Source organism: Mauremys mutica, chromosome 20 (genome assembly GCF_020497125.1).
Source record: "Mauremys mutica isolate MM-2020 ecotype Southern chromosome 20, ASM2049712v1, whole genome shotgun sequence".
Taxonomy (NCBI): Eukaryota; Metazoa; Chordata; order Testudines; family Geoemydidae; genus Mauremys; species Mauremys mutica.
This window is the reverse complement of record NC_059091.1, coordinates 4845566-4861145: the sequence shown is the minus strand read 5'-3', so window position 1 is coordinate 4861145 and position 15580 is coordinate 4845566. Positions and strand designations below refer to the sequence as shown.

At 43.5% G+C, this 15580-nt stretch overlaps 1 protein-coding gene across 2 annotated transcripts in view; it reads left to right on the top strand.

Annotated features, from left to right (window-relative positions):
- The window catches only part of CTDSP2 (CTD small phosphatase 2), an 80955-nt gene that overhangs the window by 19402 nt on the left and 45973 nt on the right, over positions 1 to 15580 (top strand). Inside the window, exon 2 of one of the 2 annotated variants that reach the window (XM_044995029.1) lies at positions 551 to 789. The exons of the other annotated variant lie outside the window; for it this stretch is intronic. Within the exon in view, the coding sequence (XP_044850964.1) occupies positions 720 to 789 (70 nt within the window). The 5' untranslated portion in view covers positions 551 to 719. The remainder of the gene's footprint in view (positions 1 to 550; positions 790 to 15580) is intronic. 2 annotated transcript variants of the gene reach the window in all.

Genomic DNA, 15580 nt, shown 5'->3' with positions numbered 1-15580 from the left:
GAAAAAAGAACTAGATACATTCATGAAGAATAGGTCCATCAATGGCTATTAGCCAAGATAGGCAGGGGTGGTGTCCCTAGCCTCTGTTTGCCAGAAGCTCGGAATGAGCGACAGGGGATGGATCACTTGAAGATTACCTGATCTGTTCATTCCCTCTGGGGCACCTGGCATTGGCCATTGTTGGAAGACAGGATACTGTGTTAGATGGACCTTTGGTCTGACCTAGTATGGCCATTCTTATGACCTTGGGCAAGTCACTTTCCCTCAGTTTTCACATCTGTAAAATGGGGATAATGATACTGACCTTACTTCATAAAGCACTTTGTGATCTACTGTTGAAAAAAGGCTATATGAAAGCTAGATGTTACTGCTTGGGACTTTTACAAGGCAATAGCAGATGAATCTGCAAGTTTAGAGTCATAGATTTTAGCCCTAGCTCAGGGTTGAAAAAACACTCTAGAAATTTTACCAGGCCACTCTAGAAATTTTACCTTTGGTATTACTGAAAATAATTACTTTTTAATAAGGGATTTCTCCATTACTGTATAAGATCTGCAGAGGGCGACTCCCAGCTGAGACAAGCTATATAGAATTCTTACCAGCAAGCTGATAGAGTTCAGCACAGCACCTAATAGCTCAACCGGGAAGGTGATCTCCAATAAAGACCAGTTCAACACAGCTCCTTCCTGTTCAGCTAGAGATATGTGACTCCCAGCTGAATGCAAGGCCAGTGTGGGGTGACTTCCAGAGGAGACTATCTCGTTCCAGCTTCTACCAGCACAGGCAAGGGTAAAATGAATTATTCTGGATTATTTCATATAGCTGCTCCATACAGACCCACACCAGAGTCCAAGTTTGAGTCTTGGCTGTGGTAACACAAAGGCCTCGGTCCTCCAAGTCCTTACAGGTTGTGCAGAGTTGTTGGGCTGCAGCACGAGTGTAAGTGGAGGCTATGCATGAGCACAGGTAGGGTGAGCTGATGTGCATAGTCCTTCGTACTCACTGGAAGTAAGTCCCAAGCCCACTCCCTTAGTCTCAAGAATGCAGAGTATATAACATGCAGGGTGTGAAGGAGCTATGGGCTTAAATGCAAGTCTCTTAAGTGCAAGCGACACACTGAGTTATACACTTCCGTTTAGGATCTTACTACAAGGCAGGGCAAACCTGGCAGGATTAGGGTCTTCTGCATTCCCTGTTGTGCGTATAATTTTTTACCTTGCATTTGTGCATGCAACTGGGCCTCCATAGGGGACTCTACTGGTTGGTTGTCTGCTCTAGTATCTGTCCACCCTCTGGCAATACAGCATTTTCACAGCCCACCTCACCTGAAATTCTGCACTGAAGTAATAATCTTCACAGCTGGGAAATGATTGTGATGTGAAAAATTCAGCAGCATGATGTCACTTTCAGGGTCAAACAAGAAGAGCAGAAGACAGCCTGTGGAAGAGGAAACCTGAGTTCAAGCCTTCTTGAGTCATCCTCACATGGCTGAATAAAGAGATAATGAAAAGGGGAAGGTTTACAGTTAGATTTGATCTGTTTGAAAGTTTTCTCCAGTATGGAAGCACTTGAAAAAACAACAACAAAAAACACTTTTCTGCAATTTTCAGTATTGTAATGCCAGCCTCCAGTAAGTGGAGATTCAGTATCATTGGATCAGCTTTTCAACAATGAACCATCCTCTGCACTGATACCTTTTTGGAGATGATGTATCTGGGATTGACATTCCAGTCTGGCCAGGGTGTTACCCGTATAGATGGGTTAGTGATGCAGTTAATAGAATACCAGCTCTTACCACAGCTGGATGAGCAGCTTGGCAACCCTGTGTTTGGGTTAGCTACCCAAGTCACAGTGCCACCCTTAGATCTCTCAATGAAACTAAGAAAAATTGAATGCTGCCATTGTTTCACATCCGCTTCTGGGATTTGGATTTCAGGCTGCGTCCACTTCCAAGGTCTCAGCTTAGAAGACTTGGTACTAAATTAGGTTGGTTGTTCAGGACATGTTGCATTTGACTGGCAAACAAAGTAGCAGCAAGTTCACCAGGCATGAAGGTTCAGAATTGGTCAGCTATTCAGTGTGACCTTAGGCCACATAAGGCTTTGAAAATCCATTATGTGAACTGCTGGTAGTTTCTCAGATGAAAATAATTGTATGTCACTTTAAATGTTCAGTCAGCAGCTGGTTATTCATCCTTTTGGATGAATTTCACTGTTACGGCTCATTATGAGGCAAAATTAGTGGTCCGACCGAGTGGCAAAGTGATGACCCTGCCAAGAGAAATGCAAAAGAAAGTGTCTTTTACTTCTTTCTATTAGGACTTTCTCAAGCTGAAAAGAAATGGCCAGTTGCCAATTACGTGAATGGGACAGGTGAACAGGACATATAGCGGTCCAGAACCGGGCTTCGTACCCTCTAAATATCTCTTTTGGAGAAGCAGTTCTAAGACAAGCATCATGGGTGTGGCAACAGCTAGGTCCAAATTCATGCAGCAGCTGGAAGCGGAGGAAGAGCAGGGATTCTGACTTCCCTGTGGTTAATAATTTTGTGGTATGTGTGTGTTTAAATTTGACTTTCCTCTGCTGGCATTGAAGAAAAGAATCAAAAGGCTCCCAAAGGAACTATAAACCCTTTCGTGATCAGTGTTGTGTTGCTTGGGGAGAATGTGTAACATTTGGTAACTGCCCCTTAGGCTCTCCCTTTCCCTGTGTGGGGAAAGTAGGGGATGGTTCAAATTAGTACAGCAGTCTGTCATAAAGACCAGGTTTCTCGCTCTCTGTTTATGTTGGTCCCTTACTATGTCTGCCAATCACTCTGTGTGATTTCAGTACTTTTTAGTAGGCTTGGTCTCTCCTAGAACGTTGTGTTTCAGTTTGTCACTCTCTTTATAGTTCACGGAAACACTGCGACCAGTACTCCCTGACCCCAGCCACACATCCTCTTATGGGATCTTTAAGCAATGATCTCATTGTGATCACACACCATATGCTCTTCCTGCCTCCTTTTAAATGACCAGAGGTGCAATCATTTTAATGGAAGATGGGTGTCTAAATCCCCTGCACTGTTTTGAAAATATCAAACCAGATTATGGTCGTATTCTATTGTAATCCTGACCGCTCCTTCTTATGGGAAAAGGGAGAAATTCAATCTTTGATAATATAATACCTAGCTCTTATAGTGCTTTTCATCAGTAAATCTCAAACATAAAAAATATGGGGAGATGGCAATATAAAGGAGAGGCTGAGTTGGGCAAGAAAGGACTCAGATAACCATTTTATCTCTGATAAATACGTCACAAGTGAAATTAAAGAACGGATCTGCTAGGATGAGCTCATTCCATCCTAGATTATATTGCACTTAATCAACATTAGTATTAACAGAACTACCCCATCACAATGGGGACCTTATTGGAGCAATGATACTGACCTCCTTTGTAAAGTGCTTTGAGATCTATGGATGAAAAACGCTAGATGAGAGCTAAGGCTTATTGTTACTATTGTGTTGGGTGCTGTACAAATGTAAAATAAAATATAGTCCTTGTCCCTCACAGCTTACAATTTTCAACGGGGCAAAATGTGACAGGTGGGGTCAGAATGTAATTGGATGTGGAAGGATGAGAATGGCAGTAAGAGGAACACAAGAACTCACCCATCGTCCAGGCATGATGGCTCTACCTTTCCAGCAATTTCTTTTACAAAAGTAACTGCTGCTTTCAGCCATCATCAGCCTCTCCATCTGTACTAGGCATGTCATCAGCTATTTGAACAGCTTCAAACCACAAGCTATGGTGGAGATACTTTTCATAAAACATGTTGAAACAAAAGCCGCACATGAATAAATGTATATTGGTGCCTGACAAGGCTTAAATGGAAAACAGTTTTACAGAGAGGGATTCTATTAGTATCATCCACACCTGGGGATAAATACAGCTTCTTACTGTCTGCTGACAGGGAGCCAACAGATAAGGAGATGACAAAACACAACTTTAAATGTGCTCTGAGAAGGTATAAATATAATGAGTCATTGGTAAAACAAAGTTTCAGCTGGAAAAAAGGAAGCTGTTATGATTCTTCGAGCTTAATTGTTCAGAGGTTCTTTGCAAAAACCGCAAAGTATTGGGGATTTTAAGGAGATTCCAAATCTACTCTTCCATTAAAGTCTTGCAAATTCCATGCAAACATCTACCTGTCCCTCCCTATTTTTGTCAGATCTCTGCTACATATGTGCAACCCTCATTGACTTCAGTGGGACTTCAGTCTAGCTGAGAGTATATTTTACCCCGGGTCTCTTGACTTTCTTTACTAAATATTTGCATCAGGAAGCGTGGCCATTTCTAGAAGTGGAGAGACACAAGGCAGCAACAGACTCTCAAAACGGAGCTCCCCTGATTAGACCCGGAACAAAGCCAGAGATAAGTACAAAGTATTGGACTGGGATGTTAATGAGAAGCTGAAATTCTCCAGGCCTGAGTCTGGCGCAAGCAAATCTCTTCCTTTGCATTGATATTTTGGAAATCTGTGGTGCTATAGGTATTGGGATGAGGCACCATTGTGTGAAATGTGGCAGCCTTTACCATTAGGGCAGCAAATGTGACTTGGAAATGGATCTCAGCTAATTTTATCTCACTTCTGTTGTAATGATATTTTTTTCAGGCCCCTTGGAGGCCAGGAGGAGTTGCGGGTCACAAAGGCAGGGGGGTCACTGGTGTTACCTATCTTCTTTTATGCCCCATAAAGGTTTGAATTGTGGTTTGTGTTCTCCTCACGCTCTGACAGAAGCCTCTAGGGTTACAAAGCACTAAAACTCCCTGGCAACAGATGAGAGGTTACTGAAATCACTGAGGGCAAACAGGGAAGGGTGGCGGATAGGATAACTCATACTCTGTTCTTGCCAGTTAGGTCCTTGGGAACATAGGATTTGCCATACTCCATCAGTGCTCCGTACTGCCATACTCTTGTTTCCAGCAGTGGCTAATACCTGATGCTTCAGAGGAGAATGGGAAACCCCCATAATGCAATTGGCCAATGTACAATTCTGTGATGGCATGGGGCCCAGTGATAGTCTATACCTCTTTGCAATATGGTGGAATGCTTTGTAGTGCATTCCATACCTATTGCAACACGACAGCCTCTGATAGGTCCTGCCTTTGTGCATAATGCGTGCTGCTTGTCTACATTAGTTGTTCAATCTGGATTGGATTCAGAGCGGTTTTCCAAATACAGATTGTACAGTAGATTTTTGGGCCACATTGTCAGCTGGTGTAGACTGTCGAAACTTCATTGAAATCTGTGGCGCTGTGCTGGTTTTCACCAGCTAGGAATCTGTGGCCCTTAACCTCTCAGGCCTGCCTCTAGAGAGACAGGTTGGGAGGTGGAGAGGAACCACATGCTGACTGAAGGGGGCCTTTTGCAACTGAAATGGGACTTTGGAGGGGAACTCCCAGATTTATCTGGGGATTTGAGAGGTCTCTGGTGCCCAGAACTCAAGTGGAATATCAGAGCTTAGTCCCTCTCCTGTTCCTAAAAAGTATTTGGTATGCATTGCACTTGCTACTTCATTTCCTTACTCTAAAGACTCTAAAATTCCAAATTAAAAAAGGGTACAGTGAGAGCAAAGGCAGGATAAATAGCTGCACTGATCTGAACTGAAGAGCTGGAAGCTCTATTCATGTATTTAGAAAGACGCTGAAGGTTCCTAGTAGCAGCTGCAGCACAAAGCCAAGCACATTAATTTGGAGACTGCCAGAAATAGGACTGTCAGGCCTGAAATATCACTGCATTTCATTATTCTTTAATGTACATTACCATTGCCACTTTATTACAGACTAGGATATGTTCTCTATAACTGCTCTGGAGATCCAAGGAATCCTTGCGCTCCAGTGAAGTGAGGCAATAGGAGGGGACCCTATGGGCTTTAATGGACATGTGAACTAATCTGCAGTAGTCTGACCTATGAAGTAGACAGGTTATATTGTATATTTATTACATTGGGAAGGGAGATGAGTAGGACCCAAGGATCAGAGACTTAATGGCTAAACTGAAGTGATCTTAAAGGGCAGCAAGAGACCCTGGGTCAGAGAGAGTTGGGGGCTTTGAAGTGCTGGGCCAGCAGATGCTGTGCATAGAGAAAGTGGACTCAGTTCAGTGAATTCAAGGTGTTAGCAGCACCCTGCTGAAATGAAAACCGAGTATGGCCCTGGCTGGAGCAAGGTGTTAGGTATCAAGAGTACAGGTGGACTTGGAACAAGGTCTGGGTATAAGGAGTAGGGGAAATAGGAACAAATGCAGGCGGAAAAGTCGGGAGGAGAGAACTCCACTATCGATCCTTCCCCTGCAGGGGAAAGCGTACTGGAGTAATCTGCATGTATATAATAAAACTGACACTCAAAGCTGCTGTGAATAATTCAGTAGGAGCTGTGATCTCAATTACAGTGCATGTCCCAGAGGTACAAAGAGAGAGAGAGGCTCAGGACCATCCAGCCCATTTTGTGCCATTCTGAAAGGGCCATGACAGATGGGGCTTGCATCACCATAATCAAGTCACGCTTCCCATGGTTATTGGTTTTAAAAAGAGGGACCCGGTGGATGAATGAATCCAACGTGCCGCTTGTTGCTTTCAAATGATCCAGCTTGTTTCAGTCAGCCAGTCTGGTGCTTCTGTGTGAATGAGGAATTAGAAAGTGGGCGTGGAACAAGAGAGGTGAGTAACCCCACTCCATGTGTTCAGTCCCCAGCAGCACGCTGAATAGTAGCACACTGGAACTCCCCTCACCCTTCCAGACCAGTCTGCAATCTTACATGGCCAGTCCTAATGTGGCCATCTCTCAGGTAAGACCCAGGATTTAACTTTCCATTCCCAAAGTCAGGCCACACTCCTGAGAGAGATGGAGACTCTGTAGTTATACCAAAACTGCAAATGCATTATTTTCCCAAAGTGCAGACACTTTATTTTCACCTATAGTTTGTGGTTGAGTTTTACAGATATTGCTGCCAAGCTTACAGAAGTGACTCTAAAAATGATATACCGCTGTTCCATATCTTTCCCCTTCAGTGATTTTCAGATAAGTAGGCTGCACCGTTCGTTTATAACTCAAAATCTTCCAGCTGGCATCGCAAGCTCAGCCTCGTCTCAGAAAATCAAGCTGTGCTCTCCCTACTTCCTACATCATCACCAACAGTAAAGATTCTTGGATCTGAACTTAGCTGACAATGTATTTGAAAACAAGGGTGGGGATGCAACAGACTCCAGTTCGCTCCTTCACGTCTTTATTGGCATTGAAGCAATGGTGAGAAGAGAAATTTTGCTTTTGTGAATAAATTAAGCGGATGGGACTCAGGAGATATGCAGGGAGCAGATTTGTGCAGAAGAATTTTTCTAACACTAAACCAATATCAAAGCTCTTTTGGAATCTCTCTGTCTCTAACGCTACCTGCTTGTGTTTCAACTGATGTCCCATCTCAGCTGTGTAGTGGCAACCAGCAAGAAACTCAGAAATCTCAATTTGAATGAACTATTAAAAATCCCTCTCCTGCATTGCAGATGCATACCTGCACCCAACTATGGGATGCTGGCCTGCCTTCCTGCATAGCAGTAATTCTTTTAACTGAATACCGTGTAGTCCTTGGATAGAATAATCACAGCAAGCCTAGTGTGTATCTGTCTCCTGGTTTCATACAGAAAATGTAGCAATAACAGAGGAAAAGCCCTCCTATCTTTGTCTCCAGTTGTTTCAAGGTCATTGAAGACACCAAATTATACCAGCAGTTTTTCAGAAGACAACCAGGTCATTCTTACTGGTGAAAGAAGAGAGGAATTGAATTCATGCATTTGGCTGACCATGGTGTAGCATCACCATGTGCTTATGTAGCTGGTAGGAGTTACGCCATTTCTTCTGCATGGTGTTTCAAATCACATCCTGGACACCACTCTCTTGGGCAAGGACTGCTCCAGACAGATTCTTCTATAGAATAATAATAATAATATAATCCAAAAAGATCAGCAGATTCCTTATGAATGAGGACAGGTCAATTTCTTGGATGGAGAAGTGTGTGTTCTCTGTTGTCTGACGAATTCAGATACTGTTTTAATGATCTTTTCCATTGATTGTTTTGGTGAAATGCAAGTAATTTCTATGTTTATTATATGGGTCTTATCACATTTGTATCTGTGCCTCACAAACATTAATACATTTAACACCTTTCAACTCCCCTGGGGATTAGGTTTTATTATCACCATTTTACAACTGCGGGAAGTGAGGCATGGAGAGAATAAGTGACTTGCCCAAGGTCACACCAAAAGTCTGGACCATCGCTTTAGGCTCCAGTCCGGTGCTTTAACCCCAGTGCCACCCACTCGCTGGAATGTCTGTTGTGCTGGTCAGGAGGATTGTCCAGCTGAGAAGAGTTTAATGCATTAATACAGCTTTTCCTATAATGAAATGTGTTGAAAGATTGCCAAACTAAACTGCATGATCTAGAGCTGAGAGTCTCCAATGCCTCTTCTAATATTACATCTCAGCTTCCTTTTCCTGCTTCCAGCACTACCCTGCACAAACTCCTCGTGCATGATATATTCCAGCATATATATTAGTGACGGAGAATATGCAAATATTCCAGTTGTGATCCAAATGTGGCCAGAACATGTTATCATAGGGCTGTGTTTTACCGTATCTTACAGAATAGTGGTTATCCATGAGCAATGTAGGTTACCAAATCTAGAGATGGTGGTAAGTCTATGTAGATTTGAATATATTGGGAGCAGGAGACTTTCTCTTATTTGGTGTTTGTACGGTGCCCAAAACAAAGAGGGCGTCAGCCTAACTGGGGGTGTAACACAAATTTAATTTAATAATTTGTGTCCTAGGTTACCTCGTTTTTCCCTTAAACATGCAAGTAAAGTTTTTATTCTTATAGTAGATAGTATGATATTTCGATGCATATCAAAAGCAGGTGAAATAGAAAGAAACATTCATAATATACTGTATAGTACTTATTCTGAGCAGATGCTTACCCCTTCCAGGGACCTAAGATATAGATAGTTGTCCTGCAGAAGTTACGCATGGGTAATACCCTTGAGTCTATGCATGGAGATCAGGGGCGGCTCTAGGTATTTTGCCGCCCCAAGCACGGCAGGCAGGCTGCCTTCGGCGGCTTGCCTGCGGGAGGTCCCCAGTCCTGCGGATTCGGTGGCAGCCTGCGAAAGGGCCGCTGAAGCTGCGGGACCAGCGGACCCTCCGCAGGCATGCCGCCAAAGGCAACCTGCCTGTCGCCCTCGCGGCAACTGGCAGAGCGCCCCCCGTGGCTTGCTGCCCCAGGCACGCTCTTGGCGTGCTGGTGCCTGGAGCCGCCCCTGATGGAGATACTTCCAAAAAGGCTTTGAGAATCTTATATTGTTGTGTATTTTACATGACTTGCTTTTGTGAAATTGTGGCATTATGGGGCTATCCTACATGGCTGTGCGCACTGTATGATTGGATATCTTAGAAGATTGTGTGTCTAGCGTGGCTGTAGATCTGTATGAGAGGGAGAGTCCAATGAGACCAAAGTAAAGGGGAGAAGAAAAGGTGACATTTTATTTTCAAGGAATGCCATCACCATTTTAGATAAGCTGATAACTAAAGGGTGGGGTTTTATGGAAAGTGTAGAACCAATACATTCCATTATACAGTCCTCCTATACTGGCAGGATTATGGTGCCAGATGGTCTAAGATCCAATGGTGAGTATTTTTATCATGCCAGGAAAATTATTAAGAGTTTCTGCACATTTCTCGCACCACCTCCCCTTATAACTGTCAGTCTGTATTATTCAGAACATGATTATTTGAGGTTAATATAGTAAAAAATCATCAGTTCTAGGAACTGGAAACATGCAATCTTTCTAATACTTTTAGCACGTTATATATTTCATTTTCAAATTTGAAATGTCTTTTGTGACTGGATATACAGAACCCTTTACCTCACAGGATCCTTTTAATCTCCTTGGTCGTTTAATGGAGTGGCACAAAGGGAATGAGCCAAAGGCCAGGAATGGGTCCATTGGTTTTAGAACCTCCAGGAGAGACACTCCAACTTACAACGGCTCACTGAGTGAAAAGGTTACACAGGGATTTCCCAGCCCTGGCCATGTTACGTACCTAGGGAAAGCAGAAGGATGTTATCCATTGCATATTCCTTAGTTGATTAAGAAAGGTTAAATGGAGAGCGCCACAGTTCCATGCAGTGTATTTTACAGATGTTAGCCACTGAATTACTAAAAGGCCTAATTAGCTCTGGATGGGACCCTATAGTTGTATCTTTAAAATTAGAAGAAATAAATACATAAATTTACCCTGCAAATCTGAGCTAACTTCAACAGCATGACATTAATTAGCACTCGAGCTGGCTATCTGCACTCTGATAGCCAAATGATTTAAGAGGTGATCAATAATAATATCTTGGCTTTCTTCATGGCAGTGCACTTCACAGACCAAGGGCAAGTGCCATTCATTGGCCTCTTGCCACAGAGGGTCTGTTGGAGATGGGGGCTCAGTGGTGCAAGCTGCCTGTGAGGACTGGGCTGGAGCTGCACAGTGCAGCCTGTGAAGTTGGTAGCACTTGCCAGTAGAGAGAAGGGATGGGAGTAGTCCAGCTTGAAGACACCCTTATTCAGGGCTTTTCTCAGACAACCTCCAGGGATTTTAATGCTGCCCTTCCCCAGCCAAACTGACCTGAAGAAGGACAATGACGGTACAGCTATTTGTGATTCATATGGGTGGATCCTTTCTAGCAAGGATGTTCCTGTGGAGGCAGAGGATGAAGTTTGTATCACCCTGTGCCTGCAGGTCTGAATCTGGCCTTAAATGTGCAGCAATCCTTTCAGCAGCTTCTGAGTCGGAGGGAAGTGCCTCTACTGAGGCCATGTACACACTACAAAATTGTGTTGATCTAACTTATGTCGGCATACAGCCAGCGCAGTTATCAAATCGCTTGTGTGTGTGCACCCTTGGCTCCTTGTGTCAGTGGTGCGTGTCCTCACCAGGAGCTCTTGTATCAATTGTATTGTCAGGGGCATTGAGGGACAGCTCCTGAAAGCCTGTAACAGTTGACATAAGCAATGCAGTGTCTGCACTGATGCTGTGTCGATGAGGTGCTTTTACTGGGGCTATGTCTACACTACCGCCTATGTTGGCAAAACTTTCGTTGCTCAGGGGTGTGACTATTCCACCCCCCTGAGCAACATAAGTTACATTGACATAAGCGCTAGTATGCGCAGTGCTATGTTGTGACATAGCTTATGCTGTTCACAGGGATGGTCTTTTTATGAGTCTCTCCTGTCAGCATAGAGCAGGGGTCAGCAACCTTTCAGAAGTGATGTGCTGAGTCTTCATTTATTCATTCTAATTTAAGGTTTTGCGTGCCAGCAATACATTTCAACGTTTGTAGAAGGTCTCTTTTTGTAAGTCTATAATATATAATTAAACTATGGTTGTATGTAAAGTAAATAAGGTTTTTCAAACGTTTAAGAAGCTTCATTTAAAATTAAATTAAAATGCAGAGCCTCCCCCCCCCCCCGGACCGGTGGCCAGGACCTGGGCTGTGTGAGTGCCACTGAAAATCAGCTCGCGTGCTGCATTCAGCACTCGTGCCATAGGTTGCCTACCCCTGGCATAGAGCATCTTCACCACACATGCTGCAGTGGCGCAGATGTACCAGTACAGCTGTTCCGCTTCAGTGCTGTACATGTAGACATGGCCTTAATTGGCGTAGAGAAGCACTTACATTGGCAGAAGACAAATTTAAGTGAAGACACTTGCACAGGTCGATACGAGGCAGTTTATGTCTACCTAACTGTGTAGTGTAGACCAGGCCTAAGTTACCAATACCACTTCCTGAGACTCTGGGGTGTTCCTTGGAAGTCTCATCCAATGCTACTTAACTTCTGATATCAGATGACATCATATGGTATGACTAATGGTGATATCTGACAAGGCCAAGATAGTGTGGTTGCAGGCCATCTCTTCTGCCATAGATTTGAGTTTAAGCACTAGGTTTTAGGATGTTGCATTAATAGGAAAACTATTTAGAAAGAGAGAGAATGCAGGAAGAAAAAGGAGAGATTTCAATGGGGCGTATGCCCCTAAATCCATTTGTTACTTCTGTACATATCCATGGTGTTGAGCTGTCCTGCTTTTGATAGATTGACGCTGCATCAACATGTAAGAATAATTTGGATGATTCTTTTAACTAACTGTGATGTAGTGTCCACCCCACATAGGACTAGAAGGGGTTAAGATGGCTGGGCAGGCCAACTAACTCCACAGCGTGCACCTGGAGGAAGAGCCAGGAAGCAAGGAACTAATTGGAAGCAGGCTCAGCTGGACAGGAACTGTTGGGTTCTGTATAAAGCCAGGTAGCTGGCAACAGAAGGGGGCTTCAGGGAAGTAGGCTGCAGTCACTCCCTGAGAGCAGGGAATTGGGAGGCCTGTGAACTCAAAGAGGATGAAGCCAGGAACATAGGAGAAGCCTCGGGGAAAGCAACAAGGTAGGACAGTGCAGGCCTTGGCTGCAAAGAAGGATTACTATGTAAAGAGAAGGATCAATTTCCACATGGAATATTATCCACATGGGGATGGCCAATTTCCTGAAGCAAACCAAGAGGCAACGTGGATGGGGAACCTAGATCTCATTTCCTTATGCAGCAGTTGCAACATTTAAAAACACACCCTGGGCATCTCTAGGACTTCTGCAGATAGATTCTTCTATAATCCTCCTCCTCCAAAAAGATCATCAGATTCCTTAAGAATCAGGACAGTCCAGTTTCTTGGATGGAGAAGACTAAAGGACGTGCCTCATTCATGCAATACGGAGATAGCACTCCGTGTCAAAAAGCCATATGAGAGGCACTTGGATTTGTTAATGCAGATATTCACACAGCAAAACCACAGTGAAGCAATTAAATGTTCAAACATTTCAGAAGAACTCCTCTACTTTAAATTTACAATTCATTATAATTGCCGTACTTAGGGTGATCCAAATTCATATAAACACATTGCCAGAATCTGGGAGTTCCCCGGACTGGAAGGGAAATGAGGAAGGCAAATGTGTTTATGTGGCTAGCCAGCTCTTCCTGCACAGCCTTTGAGTCAGAAAATGGTGAGGCAACTCCCTGGCCATTATGACTGAAATCTCATAAGTACAAAGCAGACACCAAGGATCCGTCCAAAAGGTAGGAGAGAGATCCTGTGGGCTGAGCATAGGATTGGGACTCGGGAACTCTACATTTCTAATCCTACCCTGGCACTGTTTTTCCTCAGTGGCCTTGGATAAGCTACTTTTTGCCTGAGTTTGCCCATCTGCAAAAGGAGGATAATATTTCCCTAACTCACAGGATGTGTTTGTAAATGCAGACAATGTATAGAACTTAATAGGTGCTAGGGAAGGGGGATTTTGCTGCTGTTTCCAGTCATCTTGGAGGTGAGAAAGGAGCCAGTAAGCCTCATAGAGGTTCATCGACAGTGCAGCAATAGAAACAAGGATTGCCACATTTACAATCCTGGAGACGGGAACTACAGGACAAAGGACAGAGAATAGGCCATTTTACTGAACTCTTGCCATCTCCTCATTCCCATATCCAGTTAATCTCAGCAGAGAAGAGCCCTGGTTTGAAACCAGAAAGACATCCAGAGTCCTCTTCAGGCTATTCTTGCTACTCAGAGTACATAGATTTATGTGCGGTTGTACTAAATTTTCACCAGTGAAGATCCCAGTTAAATTCCAAATTAATTATTTGTGTCTTGGAATAATCCTAGATTCTCTCCAAAATGGCAGTTGGAACAAGGGAAATAAATTACTTGTTTCTTGATGGATTGTACTGTGTGTGGATACTTAATTCTACCGTATGACACACACACTAGAACTGATGCTGTGTACTAATTATATAATGATTCTGGAGGCGAATATTGAGTTTAAATCATCGAGGCCAGCATGAGCTTGTTGCCTCCTGGGCAGAACCCCAGTAATAGTTATACCAAAACTCAACCAGTTTCTAATCCCAAAGTTAAAACTCCTCATATGGCCCCAAAATAATTAGTTTAATGCCTTCTTTTCCAACATATGCCCCTGCTGACCAATATAAAATGGGCTTCTTTCTGTTTTCTACTTTTTTTTACATTTTTCTACGCATCGAGGGCCAGGCAATATAGCACAGTATGTTCCTTCCAATTTCTTAGAGCTGGGCCATTTTGACGTAGGTTCTGGTATAAATCTACTATGCTAGAAATGCAACAAGCACATAATGAAAAGCCATTAAACTCCTAGTAATAGTTTCTGTATCAACACAAAGGATTATCTGTATGATCTCCATGTTAGTTGCAATTTTGAGACACCAGAAGAAGTTGTGATTTCTGTAGATAATAATGAAGAATTATCAATGAAGCTCATTCAGGCTCAAGGTATAATCGGTATTTTTCCATCTTGGCCTGCGCAATGAGCTGGAAGTCTGTAGCACTTAGCAATCTGCTACAAGTCCATAACATCTGCCTATGGGGGAGAGCTATTGCTCAACGCCCAGGAATGCATAGCCAATGTGACAGCAATAGGAAATAACCTCAGAGATTATAGTGGGGGCCATGAAGGGGCAACGAATTCAAAACAGAGACTGAATGTAAACAACATCTTAAGTGTGCAGGATTCCTGCTTTGAGAGGTCTCCGAACAGTGAGACCTCCGATCGTTAAATAAGATGATTGTTTTAAGATTTTCTCCAGATTCCCCCCCTCCCCACCCAACAATGAAAGATAACATTCTTTCAGGTCAGTTGCTAATGGCAAACAGTAAAAATGCAGTTAATTGAGAGTTTTCTGCAGAGGTTACTGCCCAGTGTTCATTGTGCGTGTTTGCCTGTGCAGATGTTGGGGGTTCTGTGTGTGTGAAGTGTCTTACCATATAGTTTTGAGTGTAGGGTGACCATAATGGGCAAGTGCGTACGTGCCCAGTTTTGTGTCAGAGGGGGGGCTCTGATACACTTCAATTTTTAGCACTGACCTGATAGTCACTCAGTAATGAAATCTGCACCAGCCTGTTTTGTTTTTTTTAAGTCAAAGGGGAGGAGAGGGAAATATCTTCCAAATAGCAGCACTGAGGGTGTTTTTCAGAATGGACACAAGTGATATAAAGTGGCAATGTCTCATTTGGATTCCTCTTTCTATCAGCGTATATTCTCTGGGCCAAATGGAGGGTGAATCTAAACTGGTCTGAGTAACACTAACTCTGACTCACACCCACTTACTGACATGCAACTCTCCCCAACACCTTCCACAATTAGTGGGCCAAACTAAGAGGTAGAGTAAAAGGGGGGGGCTTGCTCTTGCACAGACTACTTCTCTTTTAATGATCCAACACAACAGCTGTGGCTATAGCTAATGCATCTCAGAATAAAGTTCTTAGGAGTCAAGTGTTTTCAGTGGCAGGCTCTCAGCTGAAATTCTCTACTGCTGGAGACCATGGTGAGCCAGAATCTTACCACTTTGAGGGGACTTGGCGAGATGCATCCCTTTGCACAGGCCTTCCTCGTTAATGATGTCTTCGGGATGCTCATCAGCATCT